General features: G+C 45.0%; 1 protein-coding gene across 1 annotated transcript in view; it reads right to left on the bottom strand.

The window, feature by feature from the left end:
* FBXO16 (F-box protein 16) overlaps positions 1-19,795 on the bottom strand; it is a 621,955-nt gene that overhangs the window by 109,202 nt on the left and 492,958 nt on the right. Inside the window, exon 7 of the mRNA XM_069605696.1 lies at positions 17,418-17,529. Within this exon, the coding sequence (XP_069461797.1) occupies positions 17,418-17,529 (112 nt within the window). The remainder of the gene's footprint in view (positions 1-17,417; positions 17,530-19,795) is intronic.

A 19,795-nucleotide genomic window follows, 5' to 3' on the forward strand; every position in this document is an offset into this window, starting at 1 on the left:
TCACAGAGATGAGCTGGAGCAGGAGCTGGAAGGTCAGCAGCAGCAGGAGAAGAAACTGAACTGGAGGTTGGCAATTCAAAAGGAAGTGTGACCACGGAAAGCACACATGAGCAAAGAACAAGCAGATTTAACCTGCAGGCTCTGAGTTGGTCCTGTGCTAACAAACCCTGTTTGGCTGTGGTTGCACTGGAAGGGACTGGAGAAAGCTGGCAGTCTTTCCAGGTGCGCTAAATTGTTGTGAATGCAGAGTTGAAGTCCTGTGTTTTACCCGAGGCCCGTGTGCAGAAGCAAGCCAAGGGAAGCTGGAGAGGGGAAGACTCTCCTTTAATGAGGACCGATCCGAAACACCCATGCTGAGGAGAGGTGTGGATCCAGAGAGTGCCTATGGTAGCAGTAGCAGAGGAAAAGAAGTCGGGAAGCGAGAAAGCATGCGGCCTCTGTAATACTGGAGCAGGTAAATGAAGGACCATACTCCAGAGCAGCAAAAACTTCTTGCCACTAACTGCAACCCGCTGAAATTCATTTGCGGAGAAGGTAAAGTGAATGTGAACTCATTCATAGTGGTGGTAAGTCATGTCAAACAAACGGCACTTTATCACACGCTTATCCTGCACTAACTGAAGTGCTTCTGCGTGAAGAAAGTCTTTCTTTTCCCATTGTTAATATAAAATCATTTACTGGAGATGTTGCGAGTATCCTATTAACAGGGAGATGGGGAGTGGTAATGATTGCATAAGCAGTAGCAAACTTCCCTATTCAGTTACAAGAAAACATCACTTCAGAGAGACTGTTTACAAAATACTTTGTTTCTCAATCATTGTTAAAGACGAATGCTGTCTTCATAAAAGGGAACTCAAGTAGCAAGTTGAAGTTTACCAACAAGAAGCAATCGCGTGTGCCTAAATTTGAGTTTGAAATGATTCTTAACTCTCGTAACATTCTACATTCAAGTGTTGCAGATGTTTTTGAACTCAGAAGTAGAACAAGCTTTACCCAGCCCAGTAGACAGAACCTTCCAAAGAGGAAACCAGTCAAAGTAAGAACTGAAGCTTGTTGTTTTGAAGTCGTTGAAGCTAAAAATAACCCAGGGTGATCAAAGGGTGACAAAGTTATATGACACTGGGAGAGTGGAATTGTAACTTTGGGGTAAACCCTGGAGACACAGAGATGCCTATGAAGCTAGGGAAGGGAGCTGGGTGCTTGCAATAATACATAAATACACATCTGTAAAGCCAACACTAGAAACTAAAGGAGATTCTGTGGTAACCATCAGACTCAGAGGAAAGGCAAAGAGGATGATCTTTCTTGTAAGAGTGAAAGAAAGTGCCTTTCTAACCTGTGGATGTCAAAGAGTCTTCTTCAAGTTGCCTAAAAACATTTCCACAATATCAAGTTGTAGCAGAAGAAGTTGAACTGTGGTTGTCTAGAAATTTGTCAGAGCTGTCACTAGTTGAAGCAGCATTAACACAGAGAAAAGGAAGTTGTCACAAGGACAGCAACTTCCTCGAAAGAAGCATCCTGACAAATTACATACAAATAGTAAAAAGGTATTATTAAAGTGGAAGTGGCATTTTTGTTTTTTAACATTATCCAGGATCACCAATGATGCTATTTCTTTGTGGAACTTTGAAAAGGGAGCTTTTCATCCAGAGAAGAAGAGACTGTTACCTTTGGATTTTTGTTTGAGTGTTTTTTTTTTTTGTTGGGACCTTTTCAAGAATTTATCTGAGACTTTGTTATTCCTTGGAAGAAATTGACGTTGGACATTTCTGGAGGAGCGGAATGTGGCCAGAACAAGTAGCAGTCAACCAAGACCTTAAATATTTGGTAATCTTTTATTTATGTTATTGTTGCTTTAATTTGATTGTTTGGTTGTTTAGTGTGCGGGTTAGTTTTGTGTAAGCTAGAAGGTGTTCCCTAAGATCTTAGAATAGGTAGGGAATCCCCTGGTAGAGCAGGTGGTTTAGTTAGGGTTAATTTATTGTTTATTTTCAAAATAAAATGTAAAAAGTTGAGAAAACGAAACTACAGTGCAAAGTGCTTTTACTAAGCAATCGAGGAGCCATGTTGGGTCTAGTGTTGTTTTATCAGTATAGTGCTGGGCACTGCAGAAAGATATGGACAATCCAATGGGATTCCCCCCAGGGACCTGGTCTGGGACCCCTCTCAGGTGGCCAGGGGAAGGCAGGAGCTCTCCAATCCCGGCCCTGGGGCTGGTGTACTGCGCGAGGATCACATGGGGTGGGGGGGGAATCAGACTGAGAAGACTGGGAGGAACCCCTTTTTAACTTTCACTGTTACCCTACCCTTCTGATGGCCTTTTGCCAAATCAGAGAGGTAAAAAGATCTAATTTCCCAAAAGGGACTTCATGTCCCAGAACCCCTCAGGGACTTTGACAAAAAAGAGGGCTAAAGAGGCATGCAGAGGTAGAGAACAGGCAGGCAAGCTTAATAGCCTAGGACAAGGTCAGACAATCAAGATTAAGGGTCTGCACCTAAAAGCAATTATCGCACCTGAGGGCCATGAAAGGCTGCTGCAGGAGGGATTCACAGAGATGAGCTGGAGCAGGAGCTGGAAGGTCAGCAGCAGCAGGAGAAGAAACTGAACTGGAGGTTGGCAATTCAAAAGTAAGTGTGACCACGGAAAGCACACATGAGCAAAGAACAAGCAGATTTAACCTGCAGGCTCTGAGTTGGTCCTGTGCTAACAAACCCTGTTTGGCTGTGGTTGCACTGGAAGGGACTGGAGAAAGCTGGCAGTCTTTCCAGGTGCGCTAAATTGTTGTGAATGCAGAGTTGAAGTCCTGTGTTTTACCCGAGGCCCGTGTGCAGAAGCAAGCCAAGGGAAGCTGGAGAGGGGAAGACTCTCCTTTAATGAGGACCGATCCGAAACACCCATGCTGAGGAGAGGTGTGGATCCAGAGAGTGCCTATGGTAGCAGTAGCAGAGGAAAAGAAGTCGGGAAGCGAGAAAGCATGCGGCCTCTGTAATACTGGAGCAGGTAAATGAAGGACCATACTCCAGAGCAGCAAAAACTTCTTGCCACTAACTGCAACCCGCTGAAATTCATTTGCGGAGAAGGTAAAGTGAATGTGAACTCATTCATAGTGGTGGTAAGTCATGTCAAACAAACGGCACTTTATCACACGCTTATCCTGCACTAACTGAAGTGCTTCTGCGTGAAGAAAGTCTTTCTTTTCCCATTGTTAATATAAAATCATTTACTGGAGAAGTTGCGAGTATCCTATTAACAGGGAGATGGGGAGTGGTAATGATTGCATAAGCATTAGCAAACTTCCCTATTCAGTTACAAGAAAACATCACTTCAGAGAGACTGTTTACAAAATACTTTGTTTCTCAATCATTGTTAAAGACGAATGCTGTCTTCATAAAAGGGAACTCAAGTAGCAAGTTGAAGTTTACCAACAAGAAGCAATCGCGTGTGCCTAAATTTGAGTTTGAAATGATTCTTAACTCTCGTAACATTCTACATTCAAGTGTTGCAGATGTTTTTGAACTCAGAAGTAGAACAAGCTTTACCCAGCCCAGTAGACAGAACCTTCCAAAGAGGAAACCAGTCAAAGTAAGAACTGAAGCTTGTTGTTTTGAAGTCGTTGAAGCTAAAAATAACCCAGGGTGATCAAAGGGTGACAAAGTTATATGACACTGGGAGAGTGGAATTGTAACTTTGGGGTAAACCCTGGAGACACAGAGATGCCTATGAAGCTAGGGAAGGGAGCTGGGTGCTTGCAATAATACATAAATACACATCTGTAAAGCCAACACTAGAAACTAAAGGAGATTCTGTGGTAACCATCAGACTCAGAGGAAAGGCAAAGAGGATGATCTTTCTTGTAAGAGTGAAAGAAAGTGCCTTTCTAACCTGTGGATGTCAAAGAGTCTTCTTCAAGTTGCCTAAAAACATTTCCACAATATCAAGTTGTAGCAGAAGAAGTTGAACTGTGGTTGTCTAGAAATTTGTCAGAGCTGTCACTAGTTGAAGCAGCATTAACACAGAGAAAAGGAAGTTGTCACAAGGACAGCAACTTCCTCGAAAGAAGCATCCTGACAAATTACATACAAATAGTAAAAAGGTATTATTAAAGTGGAAGTGGCATTTTTGTTTTTTAACATTATCCAGGATCACCAATGATGCTATTTCTTTGTGGAACTTTGAAAAGGGAGCTTTTCATCCAGAGAAGAAGAGACTGTTACCTTTGGATTTTTGTTTGAGTGTTTTTTTTTTTTGTTGGGACCTTTTCAAGAATTTATCTGAGACTTTGTTATTCCTTGGAAGAAATTGACGTTGGACATTTCTGGAGGAGCGGAATGTGGCCAGAACAAGTAGCAGTCAACCAAGACCTTAAATATTTGGTAATCTTTTATTTATGTTATTGTTGCTTTAATTTGATTGTTTGGTTGTTTAGTGTGCGGGTTAGTTTTGTGTAAGCTAGAAGGTGTTCCCTAAGATCTTAGAATAGGTAGGGAATCCCCTGGTAGAGCAGGTGGTTTAGTTAGGGTTAATTTATTTTTTATTTTCAAAATAAAATGTAAAAAGTTGAGAAAACGAAACTCAGTTGTGAGACTCACATTACTGACCCCTCACAAAAAGCACTGCAGATGTTCTCATAAGAAACCACTCTTAAGACGTTACTCTTGTGAACATTGGCCTTTGGACATTAAGAGTCCAAGTTCCAAAATTGACCAGCCCAGCAGTGACCATTACAGTTCTTTCCTTCCTTTTCACAGTCATATCTACCTCATCCACTGCTTTCTGTGTTTAACACACAATAGGATAGCCAGGGGACCAGTAATGTTACTGCACCGCTGATGCAGCTTGATCCTTTTGCTCCTTATGTTAAGTGTGCCGTTCGTGGCAAAAGTGTTTGCTGTCTTGTTGTTACTAGCGGTTCAGGCTCCACTTTGAGAGGCTCTGAGTTTCCAGAAGTTCCCTGCTCAGATGATGCAGGAAATGCTGAAGGTATCGAGGGTCGGCCAATACTCCATCCAATTATGTGACTTATGTCTGTCACTTTGGGCCCCATTTCTGAGGACAATGCCTTCCTATTGAGCCTTCTCAAAAAGTTCATTTATTAGAACTGGTTTGTGGTGATAATGGGGGGCACTATCTATGATACCCTGATGGTATTTATATGGTTGTTCTGGTAAAAAGAGAATTTTAATTTTTGGCTATGTTGCAAGAGTCTGTAACTTCAAAAAAGGAGCTTTGGAAAGACACGCCCTCATTACAACAGAGACTATTGGACTGCAGTCCTCCACAATTATGATCCACGTATGCAAAGGAAGCGGGCTGCATATTGATTCGCGAACCTGTGCACATTTTTCTGAATTTAGTCATGCCACCTCTTCCATGCATTAAACAGAAACATGGGGGTAGGGTGGGCACCGCAATGTTTAGATATGTTCAAATACTGTCGAGTCCATAGTTCGTATATATCAATTCTAATGGGAGCACACCCTGTAGCCTTGGTACCAGGTTATGAACAACAATCTAGAAAAATAGGATCGGAGTGCCCTCCGTTACCGAGTGTACTCACTTGTGATTCTCCTTCCGGAGTTAATTTATGTTCACCACACTTTGTTGCTTTCAAAACACGGTTGTTTAAGTTTATCCATAAAATAAAGAGTAGTATATGTTATGTCACTCCAGTATCAGCCAGTGCCCAATTTTTTATCATTGCCAATGCATTTCAGACTTCCGTCCATCGTCAGGGATCTCAGGCACTGTTTGTTAATTATCCCACATCAACTTATCACAGTTTCCACATTCTACTAGTTGGAAATAAAAAAAAAGGTAACATCTTCTTCCCAGCCTTTACATTGTATGTCCTTCACATTTTCTGATATACCCAAGTATTTGCATTTTGTATTTTATTTGTGTTTTATAAAGCGCCTTAAGTCAAAGCGCTGTACATTTTAAAAACATGATATGGTACACAAAGTGGTGAGCAGTTAAACAATAAAATCCTGGTAGCATTCATTCAGGGATGTTGAAAAAGGTAGGTTTTCAAGGAAACGCGAAAGAGAGAGTAGACAGTAATAGAGCAAAGAGATAGTGGAAGAGCGTTCCAGTGAAGAGGAGCAAGAAGGTGGAAAGATCGAAAGTGGGACTGGGCACATGGAGGACAGGGAACATTGAGTCTGATGAGAGAGGAAGACCGGTAAGAGCGAGACGGAGTGTAGAAAGATAAAAGCACAGAAAGGTAACCAGGTGTAAGTCCATAGAGGGATTTGAAAATTAGACAAAGGAAGCGAAATTCAATTTGGGAGTGAAAAGGTAGCCAACCAAGCATAGCAAGAGAAGAAGAAAAGAGTCTTGATAAGGAAGAAGACAAAGGGAAGAATTATAGACTGATCTTAGAGGGGTAAGACGAGAGATAGGAAGACCAAACAGAGTGGTTGAACAATAGAAAGGTCGAGAAAAGATCAGTGAGGAAATTAGAAGTTTAAAAGCTTGGAAAGTGAGGAAAGGATGAGCTTTACGGATAGTATGTTGGTGGAAACGACAGGAACGTGAGGTGAGAGAGATATGGTGAGCAAAGGAAAGATTTGAATCAAACTGAAGGCCAAGTTGTGAGCTGTAGTAAAGATTGGGAGATTAGAAGGAGGAAAGGATATGAACGGGGGTGGAGGATGAGGAGGCAGAGTATTAGCAGGGAAGAACAGGACCTCAGTCTTTCCTGCATTAAGAGTGAGAAACTGAGATGCCATTCAAGATTTGATAGCAGTAAGACAAGCTGTGAGGGTTTGGTGAATATCAGAAGTGAAGGAAGAGAAGGCTAGAAAACTTGAGTATCGTCCGCATAGAAGTGACGTGAAGGACCAAAAGAGGAGATAATAGCAGTGAGTTGTGAGGTATACACTGAGGAAAGGAAGGGGCCTAGGACTGATCCTAGGGGCACTCCGTGATCAAGGGGGAAAGACGTGGAGGTCTTACCTGACCATGAGACAGAGAAAGTTCTATTAGACAGTAGGCCATGCACGAATTTGGGTGTTCCTCAGAGGAACAGGAGTCGCTCCCAGTGAGGTCCAGCTTGCCCCGACCCCTAGGGAGGGTGTTGCGGAGCAAAATCACCTCCTAAGCCTCACAGGGGAGGCTCCACCTTGGGGAGAAGGGACACATTCCCTTGATTAGTCACAGAAGATACAATCTCTGTTCATGCAGAGGATGGTGCCAAGAGTACATTGACTTTCAGAAGGAGGTTGCATAATTCTTTGCAGGTTGCGATTGAGCACTAAGGTCCCCTTTGAATGTGCTCAAGTTGAAAGAAATAATTGAAGAAAGTGCAAAGATATAATTTGTTCAAAACCTTTTAGCTTCCTATCTATATTTGTGCTATTGGTCTGTGCCTATTCATGATTGTTATACTGGTCCTAGTGCGCCGCATGTATGGACATTTTTGTCTATGCCAGAATACCGAGTTAATCTCTTAATCGGTCCAGATGACAACTGCGTTTTTCTGTTTGTACTGCTGTTAATTTTACTTTTAGCCCTGCATCAGTATACCAACTTTTTCAGAACTGACGGAACCCTGAACTGTAACTGTCATCCTATACTGAGAACCTTTCAGCTGCATTTCCAATGTTTCTTAGAGCTCTCTTTCACATTAACCTATCAAGCTTTTAATGCACACTGCCACAAATCACAAGGTCTTAATGCACGTGCTTAGATTCACAGTATAAACTCCTTCCTGCATGCTACACAGCATTATGCCCCAATTCAAAATATTTCTGATTGTTGAGTATGCGCTCATTTTACACATAACATGGCTTAGGGTTTTTCGGGGGCACCTGTTCCTTTCAATTAGGGTGATGATATCTGCAGCAATTTCAGATTAGTTTCCGTATCTAATAACCTAATTGGGATGTCCAGGCCCTCTGAACTTTCCTCCCCAAGATCAGCTTCAGTGGAAACTGTCTGCAATCAGGTTCTCCTCTCCTGCTATAGGCCTTCTCTGCTACAAAAAAAGGGTTCTAATTTTATGAGTAGTTATCGATGCAGTTACTTTTTCGTTTGATGACGGGTTCTCATTTGATCAATTCCAGTTATACTACCGACCATGGTATCTGTTTTTATATGGAACTACGGCCTATACCTGGCTGCCCATGGAATGGTTTACTCTCTATAATTCTTATACATTGAATACCAATATGTCAATCTATGTTAATATGGTCTATGATAAAAGATGTGCCTCACAAATCTCAATATCTTAATACAATTGAATATTCCCAAATGCCACATCAGTTGGTGAGTATTACTTTTGTATATGCATGCTGATGGATGTCTCTCTGTTCTGATTATATGTGTTTGTTAATGTTAACATGAAGAAAAATCTCACTATACAACTCCAGTTAATATCTAGTATTTTTATTGCCATTTCTAAGTAAAATAAAATTACCCCTCCCCCCCCCAGCCACCCACCCTCACCCCTTACCAGTGCCCCTTCTCCCCCCTGGCACCCAGGCAGAGTCGTTCTTCCTTTTTTCCACTGCACAGGGCAACAACAATTGTTCTGATTTACATCATACTCAATATGCTCGGGTTATGGGGACACCATTGCTGTACGAAGTCACCCTTTAGAAAATCCATAACCATTGCCCACTCATGTTGAAATCTTTCATAGTCCCCTTGCAAAATAAACGTCATCCACTCCATCGCCATGAATTCCCACAATTTAAACATCCAGTCCCTCATTGTTGGTGGTCTCTTCTGTTTCCAGCTACTCTCCATCATCAACCATGCCGCAATCACCATTAACATAAAGGTTTTCCTATGTACCTTAGTTGGCAAGCGGGTCTCTGGGTCAAACAAACCATACATCCATTCACTAGGTGTCAAATTCACATCAGAGGGTACCGTCGTCTGTATCTGGGTCATGACATCCTCCCAAAATGTACCCAAATTTGGGCATTCCCACCAGATGTGTCTCCAGTCCCCCTTTCATACCACATCCCCTCCAGCATTTTTCCTTAGTTGTCGGGAACATTTTATGCAGCCTCCCAGGGGTGAAATGCCAGTGGACCATGATCTGGTACCACGCTTCCCTGACCTGAATCGACCTTGTCAATTTAGGAATGTTTGCCCATAAATTTCTCCAATGATCCTTCGGTAGATCCATCCGCAAGGTCTTTTCCCACTTATGCATATATCCTCAGACCTGTTCTTTTCCCCCTCCATCAATAGTGAATATAACTTAGACACCATTTGCTGATCACCTGTATGTGTGGTGATGAATTTTTCAAATATTGTAAGCTCTCTCCCCGCTGCTGCTTTACCCTGACACAGCAATCCAATGTCATTATTGATAGTACTCCATCCTATCCTTCTCTGAGAGACCTACCATCTTCTTAAATTTTCCAAATGTGCAGATATCTACCCCTTGCATCATATCTTGCATCTTTATACATCCCACTTTCTGCCATTGTATGAATGCTCCCTGTACCATCCCTGGGCGAAATTGCAGATTCCCAGATAACGGTGTCAACCGAGATGGCCGCGTAGATACATTTCCCTTTTCTAAGAGCCGTTCCCATATTTATCACATACCACTGCCAGGACATGGCTGACCTGTATGTTTCGGGGTCTATCTTGTCTACATAGCCAGAGGATTCCGTCTAATGGACACCCCGCCACTGCCCTGTCCATCCTTACCCAGGGTTTTGTGGTATCTCCCAAAAACCATTAACGTTTGTAGTGCAACTCTAGGGGTTTTATTTTGCCAGAGAAATCTAGATACCACTTTATTCAAAGCCTTAGAAAATGAACGTGGTACCGTTATCGGATGAGACAGGAATTTGTAGAGCAGTCTCGGAAGAGTCACCATCTTGACACAAGCCACTCTTTCTAACCATGAGATACGGAGCGGGGTCCACTTCCCTAAATCATCCATTACCTTCTGTAGTAGTGGCAGATAATGGCTGTCAAAGAGCTATGGAACCCCCTTAGTTATATTAACCCTCAAGTACTTGATATATCCGCCATAGCAAACTGAGAATAGGAAGGTAAAACCTCCATCTGTTTTATAGAAAGTCCCAATTCTAGAAGCTCTGACTTCCCCATGTTAACCTTAAGACCTGTGACACGCTCTATGTCTGCCAATTCCCCAGAAATGCAGCTATTGACTGTTCGGGATGTAGCAATGTCATTAACATGTCAACAGGCGACAACCTTATGCTCGCCCCCTTCAAAGGGGATGCCCCGTATGCTGAACCTCGATCTGATTTTGTGTTAAACGGTTCCAAAAATATTGCATAAAGAAGTGGCAATAGTGGGCATCCCTGCCGTGTTCCACGACCTATTTCGATAATGCGGGACACCTGTTTATTGACCGCCAACTGTATCTTCCGTGCCTGGTAATTCGCACATAACATCTGTATAAACTTGGTGCATTTTCCCATCTGTTCCATAGCAATAAACAAAAAGGGCCACTCCACCCGATCGACTTTTCGGCATCTAATGACACCAACACTGATGGAATCTGTTTGGAATGGGCTTTTTCTATCAGCTGGATCACCCCCCTAATGTTGCAGGAAGTCTGTCTACCTATGATAAATCTTGATTCATGAATATTTATCAAGTCTGGGAAAAGAAGCACTAACCTCGCAGCCAGAATGACCGTATAGAGTTTTGCGTCAATATTCATTAAAGCGATGGGTCTATATGACCCGCATTTTGTTGGGTCTTTACCTGATTTCCCAAACACCACCACTTTCGCCTCCGACATGGTCAGTGTTACCCTTCCACCCCTCCCCCAGCCCCGTTTGCTACTGCGGTGTTTAATAACTCAGTCAATCTTGGGACCAGTTGCCTTGCATATTTTTTATAGAAAGCATCCGGAAACCCATCCGGTCCCGGCGCTTTATTCAGTGGCCATGCCCTAAACGCTGCTTACACCTCCTCCTCCCTAATATCACCATCTAACTCTTCCTGCTCCACAACCGTTACCTTTGGCAAAGATATGTCTAAAAAGTAGCATTGTATCTCCCGAGGATCAGGGTGGTTTGAGGCCTATAATGTTTCATAAAATTAGGCAAAGGTCTCATGTATGGCAACTGATTCAGTTGTTATTGATCCATCAGGGTGCAAAATACACTGGATTGTCTTAGCTGCCTCTGATCGCTTCAGCTGTCGAGCCAACATCTGGTCTTCTTTGTTGGCCTGCACACAATACCTATGTTTGGTCATCAACAGGGATCTCTCTGCCTTACGGGTCCGCAGCAGATCTATTTGGCTATGTAGTTCTTTTAACCTTTAAATAGGGCCCTCGTTCTGTGTTTCACAATGGCCTGCTGGGTAACTCGCAATAGAGCTTCAAGATGCCCTTCCATTTTCACCTGCTGTTTCTCCCGCTGAGCTTGCAATGATATTAGTTCCCCCTACATTACTGCTTTAAAGGAATCCCAGGTTCTTTCGGGTGAAACCATTTGGTTGCTGTTAGCAGAAGAATAACCTTCAATCTTGTCTCTTATCACACCCACCACCACTTCATCCTTCAACATTTCAACTGGAAACGTCTAGGCCCACAACCCCATATGCCGCTCCCTTTCCCTAGCCATCACTATTAGAGGGGCATGATCCGACAATGATATGGACCCCAAGTCTATTTCCCTTACCTCCCCCATTATGTTGGATGTTACCCATGCATAGTCGATTCTGGACAAGGATTGGTAGATATGCGAGAAGCACGTGAACCCACTTATGTCTCCTCTCTTAGTCTCTCTTAGTTTGCCAGACATCTCGCAGTGTTAGATTTTCAAAGCTTTTCTTTAACGCCTGTGTGGGAAGTGCTGTGCCCTTCCCCGCACCCCACTTGTATCTACCGTATTGTCCCATGCCATATTAAAATCACCCGTAAATATTATTTCCCCCATTGTAAAGTCCTCCAACCTATCTACTACCTCCCATAAGAACCCAACATTGCCTGTGTTAGGGGAGTATACCGTAGCCAAGGTGATTTGTGTATATTCCAGTTGCACTAATAGAAAAAGATATCTCCCCTCTGTATTCACCAGGGACCGCTTAACCGTAACCCTAAGTGTGTCTCTAAATTCTATCGTGACCACTGAGGTCTTCCCCACTGCATTAGATTGACAGATTTGGGGGAAAAATGCATTTTCACCTCTAGTTTGTCTACCTTCTTAATGTGTGTCTCCTGTAACATGATAACATCCACCTTTTCTTTTTTCATCAAAGCTTCAACTTTTTTTTCGCTTTACAGCTAATCCCCTAACATTATAGGATATAACCTTGAATGCAAAGCATAATAAGACATTCACTGACATGATTGAATTGTTCCCTGGAATTAGTAGTAGCCATTTCCTCCCTTCCTCTGCCCACCTAGCCCCCCCAAACCACCCAACTTCCCCAACCAAACACCCCCCCCACCCAACAACCCTTCTCAGGACAAGGCCGAAGATCCTATGAAGACCTCAGGGTCCATACACAAGGCTTGGGCCCAGAAAATTACCTGAGGTCTCCCTCGCTGGGAACTATCCTAACACCTCCCTTAGATTCTAAGACATCATCCACCAGTCCTCCCCTCCTGGCGAAACCCAATATCCAGCCCCAGTTGTCTATCCACCTCCCTTTCAGTGTTCACGCCACCTTTCACTCGTAGGAGACACCATCCCCTCCCCACCTCACCATTGCCCCAAATGACCTTTCAGTTTGACCCCTCTACCACCCCCTTTGCCTTGCACCATCGACTAATCCCATTGTTGCATCCCGCGTTGGCAAGAGGGCTTCATTCGTCTCTCTCCATGCCCTTCTTCCTCCAAATTCAGCAGCGCCAGACCTTCTGCACATCATGTGCAATGCTGTAGCCCCTCCAGAGTAAAAAGCAATCTAAATGGAAACGTCCACTTGTATGAGATCTGTTTTGCGATTAGAGCGTGTGTCACCTGGCCCATATCCTTGCGCTTTTGCAGTGTTACCAATGACAAATCCTGATACAGCTGAACTTGTGGCCCATTCTCTGTGATATCCCCTTCTGTTCTTGCTGCACGCAAAATGTTCTCTTTGAACCCATACGAGGTTAAGGCAACCAAAACGTCTCTGGGTCACGCACCTGGTTCCCTTCTCGTTGGACCCACTCTATAGACTTTGTCAATTCCAATGTCTTCCGGTGGTCCGCCCGCCAATACATTCCAAAAGCATTGTTGAATCGTGCTCTTCAGATCCATATCTGATATTGACTCACTTAAGCCTTTCATCCGGATATTCGACCTCCGTGACCGGTTCTCCAAATCCTCCGCTTGTAATTCTAGATTATGTGAGACTCTAGCCAGCTGGTCTAACAGATCACTGTTCTGCCGTATCTCGTCCGATATATCCGCCAGGCCGTGCTCAGTGACATCCACTATTTCGCCCAGCTCCCTCACTTCCCCCCTTAACTTCCATCAACGAGGTTCTCAGATCTTCTCGTAGCGAAGTGAACTGTTGTTGGAAATTGTGATTCTTCCTTCCATTTCGCAGAGACATTCCTTAAGGTCATCTATATTGAATGCCATTTATCCACTCTCCAGTCCCCTTTCTCTTCCCCAACGTCTTTTTTGTTGGCCCCTGTTGTACCCTCGCCACTCTGTTTCCAGCACTGCTCCAAATGACCTTCCTGCTCTTCTTTGCCTTCTTTTGGCCTGAGTGCCCTTTTCATTGAGTTTTGGCATTTGGGAGGCATCACGCCACTTATATAGTTTATATGGTCCTCAGTCTCTCATGGCCCAGGGTGTCCTCCCAACCGAGATGTGGCCTGCTGCCTTGCTTCCCAGTGACTTATGTTTTTGAACACCTAAATGATATGCTCAGCAGTCTCTCAGTATCCCCAGTGCACTAGAAGTTCTCTCCTTTTCCCCTCTTGCAGCCCCTCCAATTGTCTCTTGTTGGGGACTACCCCCGATATCTTGCTGTGAGGATCTGTCAATAGTTAACACCCCAATGTGCTTTCACCGGGTCACAAAGCCTCAGCGCGGTCTCACTCTCTAGAGGGATCAGCCTACTTGCCCAGGCGTGTTTCCAAAGCTGCCTTTTTCTTTTTTTCTCAGTCTCTTTCATATTGTGACACTGCCACCTGGTCCTTATCTCGCCCCCTCCTCCACCGGGTGCTGTCCGACTGCATAAAGCCAATCTGGGGGCAACCCCAGTGTTATGCGGTATCCGCTGTTGCTTTTATACAGTGCCCGCAGGCCGTTTGCCTTACCGGAATTCTTGTTCCCTCAAACGCACTGGGGCATACCCTTTCTTTTCTCGCTGCCACCCCGCATCTAAAGTCAGGAGCCCCTCCTCAGTCCACGTACTTCCTCCCGGTGGCCGCCACACTTCTCCAACGTACCTCCAACTAACCGGGTCCAAGTGTCAGCCACACCCTGCTTCCTCTACCCAGCTGGGCCTCTTCCTTGCACATGCTGGGGATGGGGTAAACGTTTTGGCTGGTCTGCAACTGTTTTCTCCTTTTATATCAGGGACTTCTATTGCCGCCCAGCCCGCCTCCAATTTCAGAAGGCCGGCTTGCTTTGTCAGCCAGGAGCAGACCCGAGGACTGTATGTTACATCCTCACCCACTGGTGGCCATCTTGGAATCCCAGTTAATAGCTATTCTAAAGAGTGATAACCCATGGGTATGTTATCATGAATTTAATGATTACAGTAATAGACATGAAGTTAGGGACTCTAATGTGTTTTATTATTTCGTTTTCCTTTTTTTATCCTCCTTTCTAATTTGTAAGTTGCCATAGGTGATTAGAACCTGCACATATATCAAACATTGTTTGTGCATGCATCTCACTAGGCTTGAAAATACTTTTGGGATTTATTAGCCTTGAGAAGGCCTCGGTTGGGGCGAAACACTAGTACGTGTACCGATTATATGTGTTGGATATTCCTTTACTTATTCATAACTAGGTCATGATACTAAGCTTGATCATGAACTAACGCACTACTATAGATGATGTTTTCAAGAACTATTTACATTAAATTGCGTTTTCTGAACAAACTAATTATGAGTTAATACCAATGGATTGTCTGAAAATGTAGCGCAGTGTAGCCGCGTGCTCTGCATAGCAAAAACCTGGAAATTGCCTTGTCAGTTTATCCCTTCCTTCCTAGATTCTGTCACGTTCGGTTCCTTCTGTTCTTTTTTAGGCATTTTATCTTGACATTTTGATTTTTCCTCTTCTTCCAGCTTTCTGTGTTTTTAACCTTTGTTGTGTTTTACGGTTCCCATGCCTGACTCCTTTTTAGAATAACTATCTTTGTGAAATGTCCCATTAAGCATCGGGGTTAGGGGCTGCCCTATCGTCTTACTTTTAGGAACGCCGGGTCCCCTACGGTGCTTGATGCCAGCATCAGACAGGAGTGATGGAGTACAGCTGACAGGCACTCGGGTGCATTCCCTGCCTCCTTGCGCTGATAATCCTGGCATGTTTACATGCATACAGCAGGTCTGATCGTTATCAGTTTCCAAGTGCATGAAGGATGTGTTTTGCAGACACCTCATTTTCCCATCCTTTACCAAGTGCAGGAATATATGCCATCGGTATCTGCAGGGAGCCCGGGGTAGCAGGCCGAGCTAGTCTCTGCGCCACTTCCCTCCCTCCCCCCTGTACTGGAGGATCAAGTGCAGGGTGATCCCCGAACTCCAATCTTTGAGGCTGCTACGCAGGTGGCAGGGGGGTCTAGCAGTTTGTGCTCTTGAGTCTTGGGTTTCGTGTGCTCCAAGGTGGTCCTTTAAGGCAGGGCACTTTGCTGCACTGGCCCCCGGGCTCTGGTGCCCTCTGCTAGATGAGATCAGCTAGGCCCCTGGGGGGACGGCTTTCTGTTTCCCCAAGAATATTCCCTGTTACAGACCCTCGTGCAGGATAATTGACACCCCACCGCCCCTCCTCCCTACCTACAGCTTGTCTTTCCTGGTATTCGTTTCAATGATCCGGGACCTCCAACCCCCGACATTAATACAAAGAAAAGACAACCTGCGAATATGATGAACTATTTAACTGTGGCGCTCTGTGTGTTTAAGTAGATTTTAAACTCAGAAACATAGGAAGTGGCCACAGGGAAGAGCTGTTGAGAACCAAACCGAATGTTGCCACACAGTAGAGCTATGATGCACTCCTAGGGGGACATATAGTCCCAGTGGTGTATCAATGGTCCATATTTTGGGTTGCCCATGATAGGGAGACCCACCAATAGACCAGTCAACGTTACAATTTATTTCTATAAGAAATCATGAATTAATGTTCAAGTGTACAGTAAAATAAGACAAGGTTGTCAGACCTGTTCATATTCAGCAGAGGCGTTGCTAGGGGGGGGCTTGGGGTGGCTATAGCCCCGGGTGTATTGGCTGTATCCCCGGATAGAATCTTAGGGGCTACAATAAATGGCTAGCTAGCCCCGAATCCTGAGACTTGCGACATTAGCGTAGGCCCGGGATCTTTTCCAGACCTAGCAACACCCCTGATATTCAGTATTCAGTAATTCAAGATGCAATCATTCACTTTGGAATGACATATTACTGAATACTGAATAGTTGACTGTAAAGTTGACTGGTCTAGTGGTGGGTCTCCCCATCTTGGGCAACCCAGAATATGGACCATTGATACACCACTGGGACTATATGTCCCCCTAGGAGTGCATCATAGGCCTACTGTGTGGCAACATCCGGTTTTGTTCTCTATAGTCCTGTCTCTGTCTCAAGTCAAGTGGCCTTGAGGCGGCCTCCCTTGTGCACCTGAAATGTGCTTAACATCATTTGTGTGATTTCTTAATCTTCACAGTACTTACCATCTAGTGCCTCCCTTTTCCCTTCGAACACAGGGAAGAGCTGCAGAGCCGCGCAGACACTGTGGGGAAAGTGCTGGTACTCTCGTTAAACGTAAGGCATCTCTGCTGGCTAGTGCCAGTACTCTCCCACAGAAAGCCGGACATTCCTTCTGGGAAGGGCCAGTACATTGAAAGCAAAGTATTACTCCACAGAAAGGCCGGCATTCTCCCCCTGAAAGTAATGCCTCCCTGCTGACCAGTCTCGTACACTAAGGGTGAAGGTATTTTATCTCTGTGTGGAAGTGCTGATACTCTCCATTGTAAACTATTGCATCCCACCTGGGGTGTGCAGTACTGATTTGTGAAAGCATTTCCTTCCCTGCTGAGCAGAGCTGGCAATCGCCCTTTAAAACAAAAAAAATCCATATTCTATATAGCCTGGGGGCACCTGGCCACTTCAAGCATGAACTCTCCGACATGAGGCCTCGGTCCAGTACCTCTCATCTACTGCAGGTGAGAGTTGGCATGCAGTTCCTGCAACCCTGTGCAAATGGCACCAGCCCCCTCGCTTCCCCCGCCCCCCATACAGAACAATGGACCATCCGATCTTTTACAAAGGGTGGTGATGGGTGTGGAAACTTGCCAGGGACTTGACTTTCCGGAGCTTGTAGGATGCGGTGGAGGAGGTCGGCCTCTTCTTTTTCTCTTGTGCTTCCGGGCTGATATCTGGTGTTAGTCCACCGCCTTTTTTGCGACTACAAGATACAAAACAAGACAAACATAATCAACAATGATTTTCCACTTGTGAACAGCGTCCGGTAAAAGCACTTTTAAAAAGACCAAGGTGCATCAAAGAAAGAAAGACCTATCAACTCGGGCCCCAGGCCATTACCACCTGATACAAGCTGCGTTCCTTGTCATTGTGGCCATATTATAACCCTGGGGAGTGACGTTGGACTCATCCATTGGCCAACGTCCAGGCCATATGAGCCAGTAATGCTCCCAGAAAAGTGCTGGGCTGGGAAGAACTCCTCCCGCAACGCTCCCCTCCTCGCTGGGGCCGCACCTGATTTGGCCCAGCGTTTCCCCCTACTGGCAAGGAGGGCAGGGAGTAAAGGAGTGGCCACAACATCATCACTGCCATTGCGCAGGACACCGGCATCACAAGAAGGACCCTCCTATGCACACACAAAAAACAGTGACACCAATTAATCAGTCAGTCAGGCGACTTTGCAGAAAGAAGAAAGCAGGATGGTTGAGCCGTGCTGAGCGGTTGGCTGCTGGCAGACTTAAGAAGGTAGGAGCCTAGGCCGTGGTGGCTGTGTGAGCAAGGAGGAAGACACATTTGCACACCAAATGCAGTTTAGGTTTGCCATATTTCTTTACTGTAAAATCCGGAAATAGATTTTCCAAACAGAATCCCAACTCTTTTAAGTCAAGAACTACAATTTATTCCAGTGGACCATAAAAATGCAGTAGTATTTATTATGCCCTGTGTGACGAGTCACTGGTGTTGTCACTTCTCCCCAGGTGGGAGACATTTCCCATTTGGCTAGGCAGGTGCGGCCACTACCCAATAATCCCCTTGGAGTGGCTCAATGCGGGAGAACCTCATGGGGAGGAACCCCCGTCCTGAGGGCAAGGACGACCACCTGGGGTGTGGCCCAGTAAACACCATTGCACCAACACATTCTCTTGCTCCTCTGTCCTCTGCTAATATCTTTTTAGACAGTAGATCTCTGAACTATTATGATACAGAAGACCTCAGTGTGACCACAAGTACCATGATGAAGAGGAACATGGGAACCATGAAGAAGTATTGGTACTAGGTGCCCCCACTGAAGCATGAGGATTGGGACCAAAAGCTAGAAATGGGTCGAATAGGAACTTGACACATTGTATAAAAACAGACAATGGACTAGGTACTGTGTCAAGCAGAGTCATCATAGGCTGTGAGTGCGCAGCTCGTCTGGTGCTCAACGTTCAAACTCCTTTGGCAGACCAGAGGAAAGAGAACATGGAGGACGCCGGCAGTCGGCTGCGTGAACTTCCAGGAAGGAACGCAGGAGTGGGCCTCTGAATCCGTCCAGAGGGAAGTCGAGCAGAAGAAAACTGTTGGTGGAATCGCCACCTGACATCGAAGAGCCTACAGAAGCAAGTAGGAGGAACGCTGTCCCTCGAAAACCCCAGTGACGCACCTACACCCAAATCAAGGTAACAGGTGGTATGGAAGACCCAGAGGGTACACGGCAGCGCAAGTAAAGCAGGCTAAGGCTAACTCCCCACAATCCCTTGGTAACCACAGTACCCAGGGGACACCAAAAAACCCAATGTGTAGTGCACCTCCTCTTCCTCATTCCAGTGGCTGTACCAATAAACTCACTAATTACCAGAGAAGGGTGATGGACTCCTACCATCAAGAATACTGCCTCTGAGTAATATTTCGTCGTCCCAATGGCTGTGTCAATAGGGCCACTGACTATCAGGGAAGGGTGGAGGACCCCGAACAAGTCCAGATAAGCAATAGAGGAGACAGTCCACCATCATAGTGGAAGGGATAAGTCCACTACTCATAAGCGAAGGGTTGAGGACCCCAATATTAAAGAAAGTGAAGGGTACCAAGCGTGCATCCAAGGAAATCTTCCTCGCATCAGTGTCAACCTCAAAACCATTGACCACCAGAAAAGGGTTGAGGACCCCAACAATAAGGAACTTAGTCAAGAAGGAAATGTTCCTCAATTCATATGGGAGGTGAAGCCCACTGAACACAATATAGGGGTTTGGGACCTCGATGAAGGAAGTTTGAGAAGGGTCTGGAACCCAGACAAAGAAAGTACCAATAAGAAAGAGTGGACGTTTGCTTTCACCTCCTTCTGCATTGACGAAAACACTATCCCTGTCCCTGCCCACGTCATAACGCTACACGTTTACCTTGACTCAGAACTAAACAAGCAGAAACATGTCAAAGCAACCGCTTCCTCCGCGGCTTATTCCACCAAACTTATTAACCTTTCCAGAACA

This window comes from Ambystoma mexicanum, chromosome 4p (genome assembly GCF_040938575.1).
Source record: "Ambystoma mexicanum isolate Mex_15411 chromosome 4p, UKY_AmexF1_1, whole genome shotgun sequence".
Lineage (NCBI taxonomy): Eukaryota > Metazoa > Chordata > Amphibia > Caudata > Ambystomatidae > Ambystoma > Ambystoma mexicanum.